This window comes from Pantherophis guttatus, chromosome 2 (genome assembly GCF_059756535.1).
Source record: "Pantherophis guttatus breed Tessera chromosome 2, ASM5975653v1, whole genome shotgun sequence".
In the NCBI taxonomy this organism is placed as follows: Eukaryota; Metazoa; Chordata; class Lepidosauria; order Squamata; family Colubridae; genus Pantherophis; species Pantherophis guttatus.
The window spans coordinates 229,259,584-229,281,194 of NC_142064.1; the positions used below are offsets into that span (position 1 = coordinate 229,259,584).

Consider the following 21,611-nt stretch of genomic DNA (forward strand, 5'->3'; position numbering starts at 1 on the left):
AAGTTCAAACTAGCTTCTTTATTATTCTCCCCAGTCTGGTAGCTTTTGGGAAAGACCAGATAAAGCACAAAGGGGAGGGGGTCAGCTCTTGCCCTCTTGTGTTTATATAGTGGGTCTAAGCTAATTTCCTGCTTGAGATCTCTTCTCAACTGGGACCAGGGCCGGATTTTCCTATAGGCTAACTAGGCTTCAGCCTAGGGCCTCAAGGTCAAGAGGGGCCTACATTCAAATTGTTAGCAAAATTAAAATTACACTATTCTAAAAACAGTGAACACTAAAACACTGAACCGAAATAAGGAGAAATTCTACGCATATGACTAATAAACAAGCATAAAAACTTAAAAATGGGAGGTGAAAGGGCCTCATAAGTGGAATAGCCTAGGGCCTCTTTTCATCTAAATCCGGCCCTGACTGGGACAGTTACTCTCCAACATCTTTGCTTTAAGTTATCAACTACTGCCATGGTAATGAGTAAAGACCTTTATGATGTGAAGCCCATCACTTGTGAATCTGATCTCACTGCTAACTAGTCAAAGCAACAAGGAAGGGACTGAGAGTTGGCTGTTGTTGACACCTCATTGCCAGAAGGAAAATTTCAGCTGCCTTGAAAAAGATACTTGTCAACTTCTTCCTTGAGGGGTTTTCCTTTAATCAAGCCATCATCTTTAGCTTTTGGAAGAAATGAACCATCTGGACTCTTGGCAGTCAGGATTCAGGTTAGTATATGGAATAGAAACTGCATTGTGAGTGATGATGTATGGTGAGGCATGAAGGGCAGGATTGCAACCGTCCATGTCCTCCTATATCTCCCAGAAGCCTTTACATTGTTGACTAAAGCATCCTTTTAGGAATTCTGCAAAGACTGGAAGTTGGAGGCATCATTTTATGTAGGTTCTGCTTGGTCCTGAATGGGCAGGTCTAGTTGCTGGTAATAGGAGGAGAGAGGTCAATTATTCAGACACTGTAATACAATCTGCCTTGCTTCTCTCCTTATTGTTAACATCTACAGTATATGAAGGAGAGGTAATATATAAACTGCTCAAAAAAAAATAAAGGGAACACAAGCAGAAGACATCCGAGATCTGAATGAATGAAATAGCCTTATTAAATACTTTGTTCTTTACATACAGTAGTTTATACACTGCTCAAACAACTAAAGGGAACACAAAACTACTGTAATGAACTATGTAATGAACAAAGTATTTAATAAGGCTATTTCATTCATTCAGATCTCGGATGTCTTCTGCTTGTGTTCCCTTTATTTTTTTGAGCAGTGAAGGCTGACAAAACTTGCTTGCAAGAAGTAGTCCCAGACTCAACTCAAGCAAGATGGAGTGGGGTTGGTTTAGTAACCAACTGATTCTAGGTAATACAGATTTTGGTTTTATATGGGGTTGGCTCTCCCCTGAAAAAGAGGGCTGATAATCTGGACTTCTGCTGAAGAAGGAAGTGGAGATCAAAGCCAGAAAGTCTTTACCCAGTTTTGGCTGGTTCCCTAGCTGCAGGTGTACCTAGACCAGGGGTGAAATCCAGCAGGTTCTGACAGGTTCTGGAGAACTGGTAGCAGAAATTTTGAGTAGTTCGGAGAACTGGCAAATACCACCTCTGGCTGGCCCCAGAGTGGGGTGGGAATGGGAATTTTGCAGTATCCTTCCCCTGAAGTGGGATGGAAATGGAGATTTTGCAGTATCCTTCCCCTGCCATGCCCACCAAGCCACACTACGCCCACCAAGCCACGCCCACCGAACCAGTAGTAAAAAAAATTGGATTTCACAACTGACCTAGACAGGATGCTCTGAAGAGGACTACTCATATTTGCCTTTGGATTACTGTCATTTACTGTATATGGGACTGCCCTTGAAGACCACTTTGACCATTTCAACTGTTGAAAGATACAGCTGCCTGTGTGTTGGTTGGGCAATCATAATATTATTACATAACACTGCTGCTATGGGAACTGCTTTTGTTACTAGTCTGTTCCTGAGGCAGTTCAAGGTGCTGGTTATATATTTCCTAGCAGGGCTTGCGACTTGGGTATGTATCCCAAATAAATTCTGTGCATCTGACCCAGGTGAATAGGAGCACCAACTAAAGGTCTTCTAATTCAGGATGTATGTTGGAAAGGGACCTGGATGTCCTCAATAGGCTCTGCAGACCTGGATCAAGTTGCCCCCTGAAGTATGAATGGCCACTGTTTATATGGTCTCATAGAGAACAGCTAAAACCTGGCTTTTCTGAAAGGCCTTTGGTGTTTAGCAATTATGGTAGAAGAAGACCCATTCCACTATTGTTCATTATTGCATACAGTTTTATTTTTATTACTGTGTTTCCCTGAAAAGACATCCCCCCAAAATAAGCCCTCCCCCTAAAAATAAAATCTCCCCAAAAATAAGCCCTTCCAAAAATATTTAAAAACATGCACAGCCGGTCCCTGCCATTTTCTCTGGTTAGGATTAGGGAGATAGAGCTCAAAATCAGGTAAGACGACAAGAGGAACCCCATCTTGCTCCATGTGCTCCAAAATAATAAGACCTCCCCGAAAATAAGGCCAAGTGCTTATTTTGGGGTTCAAAAAATATAAGACAGGGTCTTATTTTCAGGGAAACGCAGTATCTTGTTATTTGAACTTTGATTTTTTTTTAATATCACCTAAAACTTCAGGAATGAGGCAATTTATAAGTCCAATAGGTTAAATAAATCACGTTTTCTCTCTATAAAAAAAGAAGCAGAGATTTGGGGGAAGGTGAAATTTCTCCCTGAGCAGCTGACTCAGTTTTTATTGTTATGTTATTTATAATCCAAGTATACCATCACCAATGTTTTTAACATCTACTTTTTTTTTTTTTTAGAACTGAGATCATAATTAATGGTGATCCTATTCTTATCAAATAGACTATCAAATTGGGGTATTTGAAAACCTCACTAAACCAACTCAAGGAAGGTTCTCATATCAAGTGTTAAATTGTTCCAATTTTAAATAGCAATTTGAAATGATCCGAACACACTGAGGAAGTATAGACTTGCAAGGAAATAAGGGGCATGTAGCAACTGATAATTGAACACACTGGAAACAGCTGACAACAATTGAATAGCATCCTACTGGTTTTCTGAATCATTGTCACCCGATAATGATACATTGTATATGTTTGCACAACACGGACCAAGCTATTCTGAATGGTTAATTGGAAAGCAAGCATGACTGTATGTCGGCTTACTGCATTCTATGGCTGATTTAACAATGGTTGGTGGCTTTCCTAGAATTAAACACTGTGTCGAAATGGTAGTTATCGAGTTTTTCATGCACACTTATTAAGTCACAGCGCTAAGAAAATATTGCTCTAGCTGTGTCACCATATGAATCAAGATGTTTCGTCTCTTTGTGTGCTGGGATTGAAGCAATGAATAAGGATAGCACTTACTCATACCGAACAACAGAGCAAAGTATTAATCACAAAAATCAATGCAAGCAATAATTCCAGCCTGATAAATCTCCTCTATCCCCATAGGAATCACGTAACATTAAATCAACAAAGGAAAGAATTTAGGATCAATGTCTAATAATATTACACAAAGTATCTTCATTATGGAACAGGTTATCAGAAAGACATCCCTGCACATGGAATGCTGTGTGTAAGAAGAAAGCTGTTGCTGTTGCAAATGAAGTGTCACCTCTGGAAAAAAGAAGCCTAGTAGGACAATATCATGGAGGTGACCTGATTCTTATTTTTCCATGTGTAGACCAAACTTTAAACTGCCAGAATGAAGCCACCTTCTTGGCTTTGTCTTTGGCCAAAAATAAGTCATCATTGGTACGTGTTTCTGGTATTACCCGACATACCAGAAGATGGGCCAGGCTCTGCATCTCTCCGCATTCATATGTTGTTATCCACTAACAGCCTCCACTTGAGCATAATACATTTAGGCACTCCAACTCTCCACCTATTCCAAGTTCCTCCAAGTAGTATAAAGGAGGTCATATCCTTCAGCCATCTCTTCCTTTAATGTTATTCCTTGCTCGATGGTCTCTTTCTTCCATCTTTGAAATCAGTTTTATTCTTGTGTACCCTCAAGAATGTTTGTTCTTAACATAAAGATGTTCCTAGATTTGAGTCAGCGGGCTTGGGATATTATGTCTGAGAATAGAATAGAATAGAATAGAATAGAATAGAATAGAATAGAATGGAATGGAATGGAATGGAATGGAATGGAATGGAATGGAATGGAATAGAATAGAATAGAATAAACTGAGTTGGAAGGGACCTTGGAGTCCAACTTCTAGTCCAAGCCAGGAAACTCTATAGCATTTGAGACAAATGGTTATCCAATCTCTTCTTAAAAACTTCCAGGTTGGAGCATTTACAACTTCTGGAGGCACTCCACTGATTAATTGTTCTAACTGTCAGGAAATATGTGGGGGATCATTCTCTTGCTTGGTTCCCTTGGAATCTGCTGCTATTTCTCTCCTGATCCTAGGTGGGGTAATGCCAGTGAGAGAATATGTTTTCTCAATGGGTGTAGGTTTGAGACAATCTTTCACTAAGCATACTGCTTAGTGCTTACAAGTAACTAGATGTTAGCGTTTGAAGAGAGATACCTAGTTGGAACTAGCATTATTGTTTTTGGCAAAAGGCAAAGATCTTTCTGACATTTTCCCCCCAGAATTTTTAATATATTCAAATTTATTCAAAAAGCTTGCTCTTGATCAATTCAATAGTCATTGTAACCTATGATTATCATTAAGTGTTGTACCTTATGATTCTTGAGGAACGTATCTTTTATGTACACTGAGAGCATATGCACCAAGACAAATTCCTTGTGTGTCCAATCACACTTGGCCAATAAAAATTCTATTCTGTTCTGTTCTGTTCTGTTCTGTTCTGTTGTATTGTATTGTATTGTATTGTATTGTATTGTATTGTATTGTATTGTATTGTATTGTATTGTATTGTATTGTATTGTATTGTATCGTATCGTATCGTATCGTACTGTACTGTACTCTATTCTATTCTATTCTATTCTATTTCTGTATTTTATCTTGTTTTCATAAAATACCATGGACATTTTTTCTAATGGCAGCACTGAAGTCTTTAAAATTGCTTAAGCATTCTTATGGCTCGTATTTCATATGAAATCATAATGAGATTCAATAGGGTTTCCTTTGTACAGTACCTGGTTTATGATTTGTCACCTGCATGAGTCAAACATGGCATTACAAAATGATAGAAAAATTATACCTCCCGAGGTCTGACTGGCCTTGGGTGGAAAGTGCTTTTTCTTTAAGCTAAGTGATACGCTTCACCTCCGTTGGCTAGGATTCCATAATGCGCTAACCAATAAATAATAAAACATGCTTTATTGAATATTTGTGCAGAGTGGCATGTAATTAGCCATCTTCGTGTTTTTGAGGTACAAATAAACTTCTACTTCTGAGGAGTTTGTAATAAACAAACAAAAAGTTAGAACTGAGCAAAGCTAGCTAAGCCAAAATTAAAACAATTTCAAGTAGTGGGCATGAGAAAAAGCTGGCATTTGAAGGTGGTGCACAGAAATCAAAGCTGAGAAAACTCCAAAGAGAAAAATGAGCAACACTCTTAGAGCTGAGCTCATTTTTCCCCCAGAAAAACCATTAAGAAGAGAAGACAGCATTGATCAAAATTGAACAGTGATCTGAAACAAAACAAATTCCAACTTTTCACTGAAACTTACCTGAATCTCTTGAGGCTTAGCAACTGATCAATGGCATCGAGTCACACAGAACCATTGAGAGCAGAGGACTTTACTGACAAAACAGTAAAACTGTTTTTGTGCTCAATTGGTAATAACTATGCCAGAAAATTGGGTTTTCCAAAGATAAATCAGGTTTGAGTGGCCCTTTACGCCCTGTTCCACAACCCCAACTTCATACAGTTAAGGATAATGTTCTGGATTCCAGTCACTGATCTATAATATCGGGGGCATAGTGGCTGCACAACACACATACACACCAACAGACTATTCCCAGACAGAAGAGGACTGACCAACTTCTCGGGGTTTGGACTTCCCCACTTATCCAGAAAATAAGCTACTGTTTCTGCTGTTAATTTTTAAAGATTTGTTTTGTTTTGTGAGTTTGACATGTTGCTTATTGTTACTCTCTCTGGGCATGATCTTAGTCTCAGATTCTACTTAAAAATGAAAAAGAAAAGAAAAGAAAGTATTTTGCTTCGCTTCTAAGTTTGGTATTATTTACATTCCTTTCAGTGCACTCTGTACACTGTGGGTGTCAATCTGTATAGTGTGCGGTCTTTATTCTATCCTAGCTGTTCCTCTGCAAATAATCTTGAGTGATTTTTGGAATATAGGAAATTATTAAAGGCAGAAATTATTAAATTTATGCAGACTAGACACATTGATTGATTGATTAAAATGAAGTCAAATTTTATCTTGGATAGCAGGTATTCTGATAATACTTATGTGATTAGATTTGTATGCATGTTTATGGATAAGGAATACTATTTTTGGAATTGTCCTTTCAACCAAACTGGAGCCGAGATGTGCCCAGACACTTTTCTGGAATGGCTGACTTGTTCAATGTATGGCATCACATCTAAGGAAAATTCCTACAAAAGCAGCTCAGTTATTCTTTCTACAATTCATATTAGTGTCTTGGGTCTAATGAATAGATCATTGATCCTAGCCATGTGGTAAAAACATTACAGGCAAGACATAATATTTTTATAGTAATATAGAAGGGTACAAACCCCAAATCTGATAGGGAACTCTGGGATTTGCAAATAATTCCAATGTATCTGAAGGATTTCCTTGGGGTTGTTTGTGGATAGTGGGATGTTTATAGTAGAGTGATACATTTGGAAAGGCATTCCCAGAAACCAGTTTCTGCTGTCTTCTGGAATAGATAAGTCAGCCAGTGTGGTATAGTGAGAGCCAATGTGATCTCATAGTTAAGGTGTTGGGTTTGCTTTGGGGAAACCCAAGTTCAGGTCTACCCTCAGCCCCAAAAAGTTGCTGGGTAACTTTGGGCAAATCATTCTCTTTCAGCCCAGCTTGTCTGGCCAAGTTTTTGCAGTAGTAAAAACAATGTGTCCTTTTGAATTCCCAGACAAAAGGTGGGAGATCTGTCAAAGTAAAGTTTTCTTATTTGAACCTATTGAATAAAGGACTAATCCAAATGTTGTAGATAGTATTTATCAACAATCCATGCTGCAAATGAGGCATAGTTTTCTACTTCTAGTGTTGTATGATAATTCTTTCAGCCAACCCCTAGTCCTGAAAACCCCACAAGTTCTGATATCTCGATTCCATATTCAGGGGTTCAGACAGGAAGAACATAGGCATATTTGACATATAATAATTGTTTCATGGTTCTATGTCAGTCCAAAATCCAACAATACCAGGGCCAAACAACACGAATTACATTTCCAGCAACAGGATGTCCTTAATCAACCCTTATTGACCAATCCTTAATCAACCCTTATCAGCATTCTCTGGGATAGCCATTTTTGTTGTATTGATCTCATTTTGAGAACATATGAAATCAATTTCACATTATTTAGTGCAAGACTCTATTGGTTTATCAGACACGACTTTGAAACTTGTAATTCCATGATACTGTAAATAATTAATATCAATTTCATCAGCTTCCTTCAACTTCCTATACGAAACAGTTACTGCAGTGATGAAATCAATTTTTTTTTACTACCAGTTCTGTGGGCGTGGCTTGGTGGGTGTGGTGTTGCTTGGTGGGAGTGGCAAGGGAAGGATACTGCAAAATCTCCATTCCTACCCCACTCCAGGGGAAGAATACTACAAAATCCCCATTCCCTCCCCACTCCTGGGGGAAGGATATTGCAAAATCTCCATTCCCACCCCACTCTGGGGCCAGCCAGAGGTGGTATTTGCTGGTTCTCTGAACTACTCAAAATTTTCACTACCGGTTCTCCAAACTGCTCAAAATTTCTGCTACCGGTTCTCCAGAACCTGTCAGAACCTGCTGGATTTCACCCCTGAGTTACTGGCTTAGGAATCACCATTAATTACTCAAAAATATCTTATCACCACTGAAATTCAGAAGTAGCAACCATATCTGGAAGTCCTAAAGCAAATTAAAAATGTTTAATTTGAATAAACTGTCAAGATGTGCTCTGAGATAAGGCAAACTTTAAAAAAAAACAATTCTGAAAAAGCTTTATAAATAGCTACTCAGAACTGACGTGATTCAATTATTAATGTTGTGAAAACACCCTTTATACAGATCAAGATGCTACTTTAAAGTAAGGTGTAACATAATCTTTTTATGCACACATGAATCCCCCTTGTACTCACTCCAGTGGCTGGCTCATGTTAACAGAACAGCAGCTGTTCCATGGCCCTAAAACCCCATATACACACATTCTGGTCAGCTTCTCTGTCCAGGTGATAGTCCAGTTCAACTTGTGTTAGTATGGAACATGGCTCATTCCACTTCCTCCCATTATCTGAGCAATCTGGAACATCTCCAGTTATCTGGTACTTGAAAAAAAATCGAATGACATTATTATTACTACATTATTATTAGATTTTTAAAATCCCACCTTTATTATCTTTTATAAGTTAGTAAAAGTGGCGAACATACATGTACCTAATACTTCTTCCTCCCTCTGCTTTCCCACAATAATAATCCTGTGAGGTTAGTTGGGCTGAGTGAGTGATTAGTTCAAGTCATGGCTAAGGCAGGACTTGAACTCACAGTCTCCTGGTTTCTATGCCAGCACATTAATCGTTTACATCAAAGTGGCTCTCATTGTGATGCCTATAATTTAAATGTTTAATCAGAGCATGATATTTGCAGGCATAATGGACAATTTTTAAATGCTTTCATTCATGACATAATTTTCAGGCTTTTTTTTATTGCGAAGCTTATCATGTCAGATTATGTTCATTCTTTAATGTTGTTGTTTGTATTTGTACTATTCTTTTTATGATTAGTTTACCATAATAAAATAAAATTGAAAACTGTTTATGGTTTCTAATAGTCCAATAAGAGTACATTCATTTTTTTCCTGCTATTTATGTCTAAAAAGATAATGTACAAAATGGTGTTATTTACTGTCTATGGATTGTATTAGTGTAAGTAAATATTCACTCAGTGAACAAGATACTATATGTGAGAATAAATACATGCTCTCAAGCACATAAGCAATAAAGGCAAAATATACTAAAGTGCTTAACGGGAAGGGGTTTGTTGTTATATCTCTAATGGCATAATCAGTAGAGCAAAATGCTCAGGATGCAATGGTTGAGGGAAATTATTTATATTAATTATTCAGAGTTATTTCGGGTCAAAGCATACTGTATATTCATAACTGACATGGTGGGATTATATTCTTCCAAAGCAAAATTCTTTCAATCTTTGCAGGACTCTTGCAATTTAGGAGGAAAAAAAATAACAGTTTGCTTTATACATATTTAATGTGGACAACCTTACAACTGTGTAAAGGGTCAAGATAGTACCATACTATATTGAACTGATTAAAACTACAGCTGGGTTCTGTCAGTTCTGGTTTTTCTATATAAAAAAAAGATACAGTATCTGGTGCCAGGATTCTCAAACTTGGCTTCATTAGCTCACTTCTGAAAATGCTGTTTTTGTATGTTCATATCAGCTTGCATTTGATTGTGTCATTGGTTGTGCTTTATGAGGATGTATCTTTGAAAAACTGAATATGTAATGAATAAGTAAAATAATAATTCCGAGGTGTAAAAATTCTAGAAGCAATTAGGACTGGGGAGAGAAGAAAGATATTCAATGAAAGACATTTATTATGGTCCTGTATTTGTTTCTTTTACTTCCATGTTAATACTGTTGCACATTGTGGTGAAACTGAACCTAAAGAATACAGATTTACCTGGAGGAAACAAAATGACATTGTTCTTATTAGCCCCACAAACTGGCAAAGCAAATACAGGTAATTCTCGACTTACAAGAGTTTGTTTAGTGACTGTTGTTTTAGTGTAATGGCACTAAAAATGTGATTTATGACCATTTTTCACACTTATGACCATTGCAGCATCCCCATGGCCATGTGATTTACATTTTGGATGCTTGATAAGTGATTCACATTTATGACGTTGTAGTGTCCTGGAGTCAGGTTTTTTTTGCAACATTCTGACAAGCAAAGTCCATGGGGAAGCCAGATTCACTTAACAACTGTGTTACTAATTTAACAATTGCAGTGATTCACTTAACAACTATGGCAAGAAAAGTCGTAAAATGGAACAAAACTCACTTAACAAATTTCTCACTTAGCAACATAAATTTTGGGCTCAATTGTGGTTGTGAGAATTGCCTGTAATAGAAGCACCTGTTGTGATTTTCTTGCAGTACAAACCAGAAACCGTAGCTTGTTTTCCTTCTAAAAGAATAGAGTTGGATGCCAAGGTTTGCTCTGACTTTGGATTCTTAATTAAGACCAAAGCAACGTTCCCAGTTTCCATATGATGGCAAAGAAACAAGAGGAGTAACTTTCATGGCTATTTTTTCTTAGCTCTTCCAGCAGTTATCAGCTGAACTCACTATAATATATGGAATAAGTAAGCACTGAAGGAGCAAATTAGTTCTAGAAGCCAGAACAATTAATGTATTGTTATATCTATTGTCAAATGTCACTGGCCATCAACTATATTCAGCATAGTTAATGTTAATATGTGGGTTAAGCATGTCAGAATTGTTCGGCTATTTTCTTCCCTGCGGCCATCCTTAATCTCTCTCACTTGTTTCTAATTACCTTGTGAATCTCAGCAATACCTTCTTTACGAACATCCGTGGGGTCCAGAATGTACAGCAATGATGACACTCAAACCAAGTCCTTTTTTCCAATTTACTCTAAAACGTACAAGAGCTGCTATAATCTTACTGTAATAGTAAATAACACTCCCAGAAATCTAATAAGTAATCTTAGAAAGAGCGCAGAGGAGAACAACTAAGATGATTAAAGATCTTGGAGACTAAAACATATGAAGAAAGGTTGGAGGATTTGGGTTTGGCTAGAATAGAGAAGAGAAGGGCTAGCGGGGACATGATAGTTATAGATTGACCTTAGTTAATCCTTGGATGGGATAGGATCTCTTGTTTAAGCAGGGGGTTGGACTAGAGACCTTTAAGGTCCCTTTCAACAGTTACCTTATGTTTCTTGACAAATGTATCTTTTCTTTTATGTACACCCAGAGCGTAGGCACCAAGAAAAATTCCTTGTGTGTCCAATCACACTTGGCCAATAAACTATTCTATTCTATTCTATTCTATTCTATTCTATTCTATTCTATTCTATTCTATTCTATTCTATTCTTCTGTTATTCTAATAGCAGTCTCCCAGTATTTGGGAGGCTGCCACAAAGAAGAGGGGGTCAACTTATTTTCCAAAGCACCGGAAGGCAGGACAAGAAGCAATGGATGGAAAGTAATTAAGGAGAGAAGCAACCTGGAATTGAGGAGAACTTCCTAACAATTAACCAGAATTGTCATGTCGTATTTTATGATCGGGAAAGGAAAAGAAAAACTACGATACCCAACAGCCTCAGCGAGAGTCCCGGAAATGTTCCCTTGCCGCGCGCTCCTCCAGGACGTTGAAAGACGGTCCGCGCGGGTAATTTCGAGCCCGGCGGGGCGGGAGAAATAAAAGTTTGGGTAGTTGTAGCTGAACGTGATGTCTTTCCCGGTGACTGAATTGCGGTGGCCCAAGCACCTTCTCCCGCTGCAAGTAAGTAGAGGCGGAAGGGAGCCCAACATAAGGCGCGGGCTGCGTTAATGGCGTGAATTAGGGGTACGGAGGATGTCCCTGATCCTGGAAGGGATGATGGTTTAATGAGAAAAGTGCTTTTCCTTCTGCGAAAGACCTAAGCTAGAACCTTGGCGTCCCTTCCGTTAAAAGCTTAAAGAAAGAAGAAAAAAACTAGTGCAAATTAATATAAAGGAAGGAAGGAAAAAGAAAGAAATCAAAAAGTTAAAAGTGCAAGAAGAAAAAAGAAAAAAAAAGAAAAAGATACAGAGAAGTGGCTTCTGATCTTTTGCAACGATTATAAATTTAGTTATAACTTTACCTTTTCCCCTAAGGTTACAACGTGACTCTTTTTTATAATCTTGTCTAATCATCAAAAAACATGCATCATAACTTCATTTTGTTTCTGTTTTATGCCAAAAGAGGTTTCCAGCCAGCAATAAATATAAATATTATCTTTTCTCTCATCAAAGAAGTCAATTTGGCCATCTCAGCAAGTTCCAACATCTTCACTAACCATTCCCCCTCGGAGGTATTGCTGAGTTAGTGTCTTTTCCGAAAGTCTGGCAGGCTTATATTTTCAGTGAATAGAGATCGGAAAAGGCAAAATCTGTTTCCATTTGTTCCTGAGTTGTGGTATCTTCTTAAACAAATATTGCTTGCAAATATTCTGGAAGTGGTTGGCTTCTGCATTTTTCCAGACTAGCCTGGAGCTATAATATTACACCCCGCTCCCCTCCCCATGATCTCCCATCCCAAGTACTGAACACTCACTTAAACTGCAACAGTAATTTTTGGCATCTCAGCTTTTTAGTTCTGCTAGTACTCCTTAGTAAAATATTAACTGTAGTTACATAATGTGATTTTACATAAGAGATGGCAAAGTTGTTGGGGTGTGACACCATAACATGTAAATGAAGCCTGTATCAAATCAAAACAAAAGCAGCAAACTTTAAAGCATAAAAGGAGGATTTATCAGGCCTCAAAGCAAGAAGAATTAAAACCCCCAATACAAACCCCCAATTTAATTTGTTACGTCAAGGACATAAAAAAAATAAAAGTTGATTGCATCTGCAGCCTTAAAGTAGCCCCACATTTGAATTGATTGATTATTAATTAAATTTATTTCTGTGTCACATGGTTACCCTGTTCAAGAAATCAGCCTGGCTGCGAGTTTTCTTAGTCCATTCTGGATCTCCATTCTCCCTGCTTTTTTAACTGAAGTATTTTGGAGGGATCATTGCCTTCAGGTATTATTTCAAAAAATATTTTGTACTTTTGCAGCTCCTATTTGTCTTTTGACACTGCCTTTTTGTATGCAGATGAATATTTGGCAATTGTGGTTTCTATTAGTACATTTTGTGATTGATGCACATAATTCCAGCGGCTGTGGAGGAATGTTGAAGGGAGTATTAATAGCCATGCAATCTAATAATGCTAAATATGTAATAAAATAGTTAATCTCATCTGATCAGCTTCATGATGTCTTTGTAGCATTTACTGACAGGGTTCAGAAAGCCTTCTGTCTGAAACCCTGGAGTGCATCTTATAGTCATTGTAGATAACCTTGTGATCTGATTGGGTCAAGATGTATTGCACATTACATTTCCTTCCCTGTTGCATTTGCAGTTAGATCTCTGACATATGGTAATATAACTTTTTGTGGCTAAGTTAAATTGCTGCTGGTTCATATCTTTTGTATACAGATAGTTGAGAAAGCTTTTAGAGCATTTGTGCAAGGTTTGCAAAAGATATGGCATATGAATAATTTTGCATACTATTACAAATGAATTTTTGAAATGGGTTAAAATACATATTTCTGATGTTTTAAATATTTTTTCCTTCAATCACATATAAAACTCCAATTGGTACCATTTTTTAATGATTCAGGGAGTGGATTTTTAGGGTATTGGGGACACAGCTTGTGTATTTCTGTAGTAGACAAGTTGATACTATAAAGCAGCTTCTCATATTCTCCCAAATCCTAGTCAAAACAACTATAGACCAGGGGTGTCAAACTCAAGGCCCGTGAGCGGCCGTCCCGAGCTCCACTTTCACCGGCAGAGGGTTGCAGGAGGATGTGGCAGCTGAAAACAGAGCTTGGGAGCTTGTTTTCACTGGCAGAGCGCTCGGGCCACCACAGGTGTCCCCAACAGAAGTGATGTCGAGCTGGCCATACCCAATCTGGCCACGCCCACCCCGGCCCCCTGAGATCAAACACAACCCTGATGCGGCCCTCAGTGAAGTTTGACACCCCTGCTTTAGACTAAGCAGTGCCATTTCCCCACTGATATATGTGGGGAATATGCTCTGTGGACCACAGGCTGAGAACTGGACTAGAGGAAGATACTTAAGCCATTGAAATTAGGTTCTCCCTGTTACTGATATGGTTTAAGGTTGCAGATGGAATTTCTAGGGTGCTGGTATAAAGAACCATGTTGTTTTTTTCATTCTTAGCTGTTCATTTAATTCCTTGGATGTGTTCTTAAATTAATAGTTAACTTAAATTAACTTCAATAATCTTAAAAAGCATAATGTTCTATAGATATTATTAAACCATACTCCCAGTGTTGACTGTAGTCATTGGAAAAGGGCAGAATTAGAGGTAATAGGTTTTTTACGCTATGACTTTCTTACAGAAAAGAATGGAGTAGCTATTCCCCCCAAGATATTTCTGAGCATATTAATCCTAATAGTATACCTCCAGGATTTAATCTACTCCGACACATATGGGTGACATACAATAGAATTAGAACGACTCATGGAGTGTGTGCCGACTCCTTGTATAAATGGGGAAAGACACCTTCAGCACAATGCGATTACGGGGACAGACTATCCAACATATAGTGAGGGAATGCTCTAACAGAAGGTCTCCAGGAGATTTTAGGGATTTCAACAACAACAGTTACTGACTGGATCTCCAAACTCGACATAAAACTCTGAAATGTTATTTCTGTTTTCCTCTTAGGTTTTCTTACTGCTGTTTTTCTAATTGTTTTGTTTTAACCTGTAAAAATGAAATGTTTTAATATTGTGTGTGACCAGCCATACGCTAAAAAAAATAAAAGAACAGAAAAACAGAAAAGAATAGGAATTACATTCAATTTGTTATTTTTTTCCAGTGAGTACTTTTGCAAAATGACTTTTCAGCTTACTCTGTATATAAATACTGTAATTTTTAAAATGTATTTCAGGAGGTTGATAACTTGTTGCGTTGTGGGATATGCTTTGATTACTTCAACACTGCGATGATAATTCCACAGTGTTCACATAATTGTAAGTACAGAAATGGTTTCCTTCCTCCTGTCTTTTTTTTTTTTTTTTATAATTATGTATTTGGTCTCTCACTATTTGCTATGATGAAGACATATCTAATGCCTGGCTTTTAACTGTTGAATTATTTTAGTATTTATTTTAAGCTGTGTTTTTAGCTTTCTTTATTATATTCTTAAGTTCTGATAGCCATCTTAAGTACTCATAAGAACAGAAAGGCATAATGCATCTTGAATTATACCCAGAAGTTTATAGGGAACCAGTGTTCAGTGCACAGATTGCCTCAGTGTACTTTTTCCTTCCAACTGAATGATTATGAGCAGGGTGGATAAAAATCAATGATTTTTTTTAAAAAATAAAAAAAATCAGATTTTTTTAATTTAAATTGGATTTTTTTGATTTAAATCATTTTTTTTGATTTAAATCGAATTTATTTTAATAAAAAACTTTTGGAGTAAACTATCGTAAGATTGCTTTCTATTTAAAATACATAAATAATTTAGTTTATTCAGCATGAAATGGAGCTTAGTTATGTAGCATGAGGCTGTATATTCTGCAACACAGGGACTATCGGTGAGTCAACAATAGGTCAAAGGAGTAGCAGAGATGACAGTTGCTCTTTAAAAATTATGATTTAAATCGAGTTGATTTAAATCAAGCATTTTTACTAGTGATTTAAATCATGATTTAAATTGTGATTTAAATCAACTCGATTTAAATCAAATCCACCCTGATTATGAGCAATCATATTTGATGGTATCAGCGTTTTGACATTGTGTGACACTAGGTCACCAGATGGGAATTCTCTCCTTCATCCAGCATTTTCATGGGAAAGTTGAATAGCATGGAAACAGTATGAAAATGGAACCACAGTAAAACATTCCCCAGGTTCAATCCTTCTAGCCATTGGCAATTCAGAAGTTTACGATAGTTGAGGATAAATAAACAACACTATATGTTTTGGTTCTCCAACTCAATTGTATGTTTAATTCCTCAGAGAGTTTATATAGTAAAGCATGTTGTAAATGTGAGAGTGTGAGGTGGGTCATATCAAAGAAAAATCAGCCAATCAATATTTGTGGATATAAATGGTGAGCTTTATGAGTGGCTAAGGAGCCTGGAAAAAAAATCTTGTTTTACACTTTGTCTTATAATTTTATAGCTTTATAAACACTACATTTTCTAAAGCCAAGTCAGTGATCTGGCTGGCACTTATCCTTCTCTCGTTCCATGTAGGAATCCATTCTATGTTGAATGATCCTAAATATTTTGCTAACATATGAAATAAAGATGTTGTGTTGTAGTTTACACAATCAGTTAGGTTTCCTTTCTTTGGTATACATATGTAGATTGACCTCTTCCAATCTACTGGCTACAATTGTTCTCCACAGTTGTTGCTACACCTCAGTTAAAATCTTCACTGATTATTCTTCTGTTCCAATTGATATTCTATCGATTGTATGGGCTTCAATTTGGTAATGACTAGAGGATCTAGTTGATCTATTCATCTTCTAACACTAGGGTCTTGGAATATCAGTCAAAGTATCTTGGATATTGACATCTTTGCTGTATAAAATTTCAGCATATGCTTTCTTTGATCTTTGAATCAGTTGTTATCTGTCCATTGGCTTAAATTAATAACTGTCCATCTCCTTTAGCATAACAATTGAAAGCTGAAACTTCCCTCTGAGTTCAGAAATCTTTTGGAATAGTTTCCTTGTTTTTCCATGTCTATTTTCCTCTTTGATGTCTTTATGGATGTTGTATAATAATGCCTCTTCTTGTCTCTTCTAACAGCTGTCTGAAATTCTTAAATTCCTTTCTGAGATGCTGTTTGCAGCTTCACATTTTCTTTTCCTGCATGGCAATATCAGCTACTAGATGTCCCGAAGGCTTTAATCTAGCCATGTTATAAACACCATTAGTACGGTGGGATCCACAACTCTCTCTGAGTAGCATGTTGAGAGCTGTCTGGCCTAGGGCCCATCATCCAGCACTATATCATCAGTCATTTTGTATTTTCTATCCATTTGGTTTTCTTGGTGAGATTACTAGTGCTGTGTAGTATGAATGGATACCTTTGCTATAGACAGTAAGTGATTATCTGCCTCCAGCATCTTCCTATATTGCTTGTCCCCAATAAAGGTGCCTGCTTGCTTTAGCTACATACTGGGTATGCAAGTAGTCCTTGACTTATAACCATAATGGAACCTACCTATTATGGTTTTAAATCCTGACAGTTGTAAAGTGGGTCATCATGAGATTGGACCCAGTTTTACAATCTTTTTTGTGGCAGTCATTAAGCGAACATCAGCCTTCTAAAGAAAATGCAGTGGTTTTTAAGCAAACTCATTGTTTTTAGGCAAACACCATAAATGTGGGTCAGTTGTCGAGTGCCCAAAATGTGGTCACATGACTGCAGAAGGTATAATTGTTGGAACTTCAAAACCAGGTCTTAACTGTCTTTTTTTTGGGGGGGGGGAGGAGGAATCTCTTATAACTTCAGATGGGTGCCAAGCAATCTGTCGTAAGTGGGAGGCTAACTGCTTAGCATATGTTCTCAACATTATTTGCTCATCGTTCTTAGAAATCATGATGAGGAAACATAGTAGGAGAATAATGGAGATTGTGTTTAAATTTCTAGTCTGCTTGAAGATGAACGGGTAGGAGAAGAGCAGGCAGACCTGGGGGTGAGTGGGTGGCGGAGTTAAATGCATCATCAACTTAGATTTGTGCATTCCCACAAGCACTCTTAAGTCTAACCTCTCCTGAGTTTCATTGATCCTTATCTGGCACTAATTTAGGATTCAACTTTAGTTGACCAGATTCTTGTGTATAGGCTTGAATAAATCTATGCTGCAACCTAACTGATGGTCCTGATTCTTTGTGCCTGACAGTACTTCATTATAATATAACTCAGAGTTCCAAAACTTATCCAGGTTGGTGGTCTGGAGTGGGAGGAGAGAAGAAAGGGGGGATAGTTTTGTGGGAGGGGCAGGTGCATGTGTACGTGTGTGCACACACACACAAGCACCAATTGCTTGTGCAAGGAGGGTCACTAGTGCCCACAATGCTCGCATGAGTGGGGCTGTGAGCATTGCACACATGCGCACCAGCCGGCCACCCATGCGGCCCAGTTGTGAATAGGCCATGGCCCGGTAGTGGGCCGTGGCCCACAGGCTGGGGACTCCTGATTACCCATTTTATTCTTCTACACTGTTATTTCTTTAATCAGTTGCCAAATTCTGTGAGTTGTCAAACTCACAGAATTTGGCAACTGGCTAAAGAAATAACAGTGTAGAAGAATAAAATATGTAATAAACATTAGAGGTCATTCATAATTTTTTGATTCAAATACTTATGTGAAAATAGAAGAATTGGTTACAAAAGTAACTGACACATTTGAAATCCAAGTCCTATTGGAACATTCCTCTGAGCCTTGGATGAAAATATTGATAGAACAACTCACCTGTTGATGATGTAGAGAGTGTGAGCGGTTACACTCTGCTCATGGAAAGACTTCTGAACAGAGCTTAAATAGATTTTAATGCTAGTGAGGAATATAATTTGAATTCTTTGTACTATGTATTTTGCTTTTACAGCAATTATATCTACTTAGAGAAAAACAGTGAAATTAATGGATTTTCAAAGGCAACAGGCATGCTATCTGATTTGAAAGCTGTTATGTGCTGTATTGTGACCTAAATGCTAATTACTTTTTGTAAAATAGTTTTACAAAATTATTTACTGGCCAAAATAATGTTTCTCTTGACAAATGAAGTCCATTCTATGCTGCTTGGTTGATAATTATAAATGTTGATTATTTGTATCATTAATACTACTCCATTTTTTAAACCCATGACTTGTTATGTGATTTTAAAGAATGGCTAATTTTAGAGACATGGATTTTCTTCATGGTATTCTTTTTTTTTTTTTAAATTTGATTTATATGCCGCCCTTCTCCGAAGACTCAGGGCGGCTTACAATGTTCTGTTTTGTTTTTTGTTTCATACGGAAAAGTGTGCTTTGGTTTAATGTACTTTCATTAGGGATATTCAGTTCTGAAAAGATTAGGATTTTTCCCAGCCATTCTAGATGTATTGGTCTGAAAACTGAAAAATTATATGGTTAACTTGTTGCATAAAGACTAGTCCTTCAGATCTGGACTGCAAAAATCAGAACTTCTAGACGGCAGCAGAAAGTTAGAATTTTCTATATAAAGGATGATAGTAGGTGAGTTGAATAGTAATAGCAGCAGCAGCAACAATAATGATAATTTGTAATGAAAGAAAAATGGGGCCACAGAAGAAATAAGTGAGATTGGAATGATCTGGTTTGCTGTTGGAGCTAGGTAGAGTTACTGTTGATTGTAAGGATGACAGGCAAAAAATTGCAGAGTTAGAAAAATCAAAGGCAAAGGTGGTTGCAGAGGATAATAGATGGAGTCTGGTTTTTGAGTGACCTAACTTGCCAAGAATAGTGAATTTGTGTTTGTTGCTGACCTGATTTGAGTGGTCACCCGGAGGATTGAGTTTCAGACTGGAGGAGGATTAAGTTGCATATTAGAGAAGATGGTGAAGCGTAGGCTGAATGCCATCTCTAGAGGCCATAGACAGGCAAAAGAACAATTGAGAAATGAAAGGAACTGGGGTACCATGAAGCAGATAGAAAAATACTAGGATACAAATGGGCCAGGAATGAAGGAATAATGGTGTAGGTGAGAAGGTAACTAAATGGAGCTGGAGGACAGGAGAAGGGAAAAAACCTCAGAATGTATGTATAAAAAAATTGAGAACAGTGGATGATATTTGAGATGGTTAAGTTGTGATGATTTACAGTGCTGTGTTTTGACTGTGAAATGTTTTGTATGTTTGAAGGGTCTAGTTTTATACATTATTTTATAAAATAAATACCAGGAGCCCTGGTGGCGCACTAGTTAAAATGCAATATTGCAGGCAAACTTTGCCCATAGTCTTGAGTTTGAACCTGACCAGCCCAAGATTGACTTAGCCTTCCATTCTTCTGAGGTAAGTAAAATGAGAACCCGGATTATTGGGGGCAATATGCTGACACTTGTAAACCGCTCAGAGAGTGCTGTAAAGCATTATGGAGCAGTATATAAGTCTAAGTCAGGGATCCTCAAACTTTTTAAACGGGGCCAATTCATGGTCCCTCAGACTGTTGGGGGACCAGACTGGCTGGGCAGGCATGGCTAGGTGGTCATGTGATTGGCTGGGCATGGCCAATTTAGCAGTCCAAACAATACACACAAATTAAACTTTAATATGTTATGTTCTTGGGGTTGGAAAGCAGGTTAGTGAAGGGATGTGGCTGCCTTGGGGTGCGTATGAGGGACTTGTGTGTGTGTGTGTCTCCCTCCCTCCCTCTCTCTCTCTCTCTCCCCCTCTCGGGAGGCTGGGGAGGCCAAAGACGGCCCGTTTTTGGCCTCCTGAGACCTCCGCATGTCCCATTTTTGGCCTCCCCGGCCTTCAGTACCACTCTGATACCAAAAAATGAGCCCGTTTTTGGCCTCCTGAGGCAGCCGTACATTCCAGTTTTAGCTTCCCTGGCCTCCAGTAGCATTCTGCCGCCCAAAAGCGGTCCTGTTTTTGGGCTCCTGAGGCCTCCACACATCCTGTTTTTGGCCTCCAGAAGCGGTTATCTGGCCCGTGGGCCGTAGTTTGAGAACCCCTGGTCTAAGTGTTATTACTATTGCTATTAATGATTTATGATTAAGATTGTTTTTATAATTATTATGCTAACACTGAATTTATATCACTTCTGTAAGCTGTGTAGAGTCATAGTGATTGAAGCAGAAAAGAAATATCTGAAATAAATAAGATAGTCATTTCATTTGCTAGTCTGCCTTACCTAATTTCCTCCACTGTACTTTGCGGGTATAATTATTGTGAGAAATACTTACTCATTTGGATACAGAGAAAAGATTTTTAAAAGTTGTACTAATAAAATGAAAGACATTTTGAAAGGTATAAATCACATTTTGCCTATAGAAAATCAGATCTCATGATTTGCTCTTTTGTGCTCTGTTTTGCTTATGTTTTTGTATGTATGTTTTTTCTTACAGTTTGTTCTCTCTGTATTCGCAAGTCGCTGTCCTATAAACCTCAGTGCCCTATATGCTGTATGGTAGGTGTGCCTTTATCATGTTAAAAATGTTTTTAATTTTACATCTTACTGCCATCTGCGCTTTTGAGCATTTTAGGCTTTTGAGCATACAATGTGGAATAATGTGTAGGTAACTTTACAGAAGGTATGCGGGAGGAAATAAGGCAAGATAAGAGACAATTTAATCCTGGGAAAAGAAAAGGTGTAAAAAAGGACCTCAGAATAGTTCTGTTTGAGCCTGTTTTGTAAAAGAAGGGGCAAAGGAAAGCCACAAGCCTTTCAAGATGCTGTTATTATTATGCATTACCATAATACTAAAAAAGGAGAATATTTGTAGCTCAGGGTTGAAATGAAGGGAACTTGGTGCTCTCTGAGCCTAGTTGTTTTCTTGCAGATGTTTCATTACCCAAACTAGATACCATCATCAATGCTGGTTTGGGTAATGACACATCTGCAAGA

General features: G+C 37.8%; 1 protein-coding gene across 9 annotated transcripts in view; it reads left to right on the plus strand.

Moving 5' to 3' along the window:
* Positions 1 to 518: 518 nt before the first annotated feature.
* The window catches only part of RAD18 (RAD18 E3 ubiquitin protein ligase), a 139,397-nt gene continuing 118,304 nt past the window's right edge, over positions 519 to 21,611 (plus strand). For 3 of the 9 annotated variants that reach the window (XR_015732676.1, XM_087887899.1, XM_087887897.1), the window contains exons 1-3: positions 519 to 716; positions 14,948 to 15,029; positions 21,112 to 21,173. Coding sequence is in view for 7 of the 9 variants with exons in the window: in XM_087887899.1 (XP_087744025.1) it covers positions 15,002 to 15,029; positions 21,112 to 21,173 (90 nt within the window). In the remaining 2 variants the exon portion in view is untranslated. Of the gene's footprint in view, positions 717 to 9,871; positions 9,945 to 11,557; positions 11,736 to 14,947; positions 15,030 to 21,111; positions 21,174 to 21,611 lie in introns of those variants that run through there. The other 6 variants (XR_015732675.1, XM_087887894.1, XM_087887901.1 and 3 more) reach the window with 3 other exon arrangements.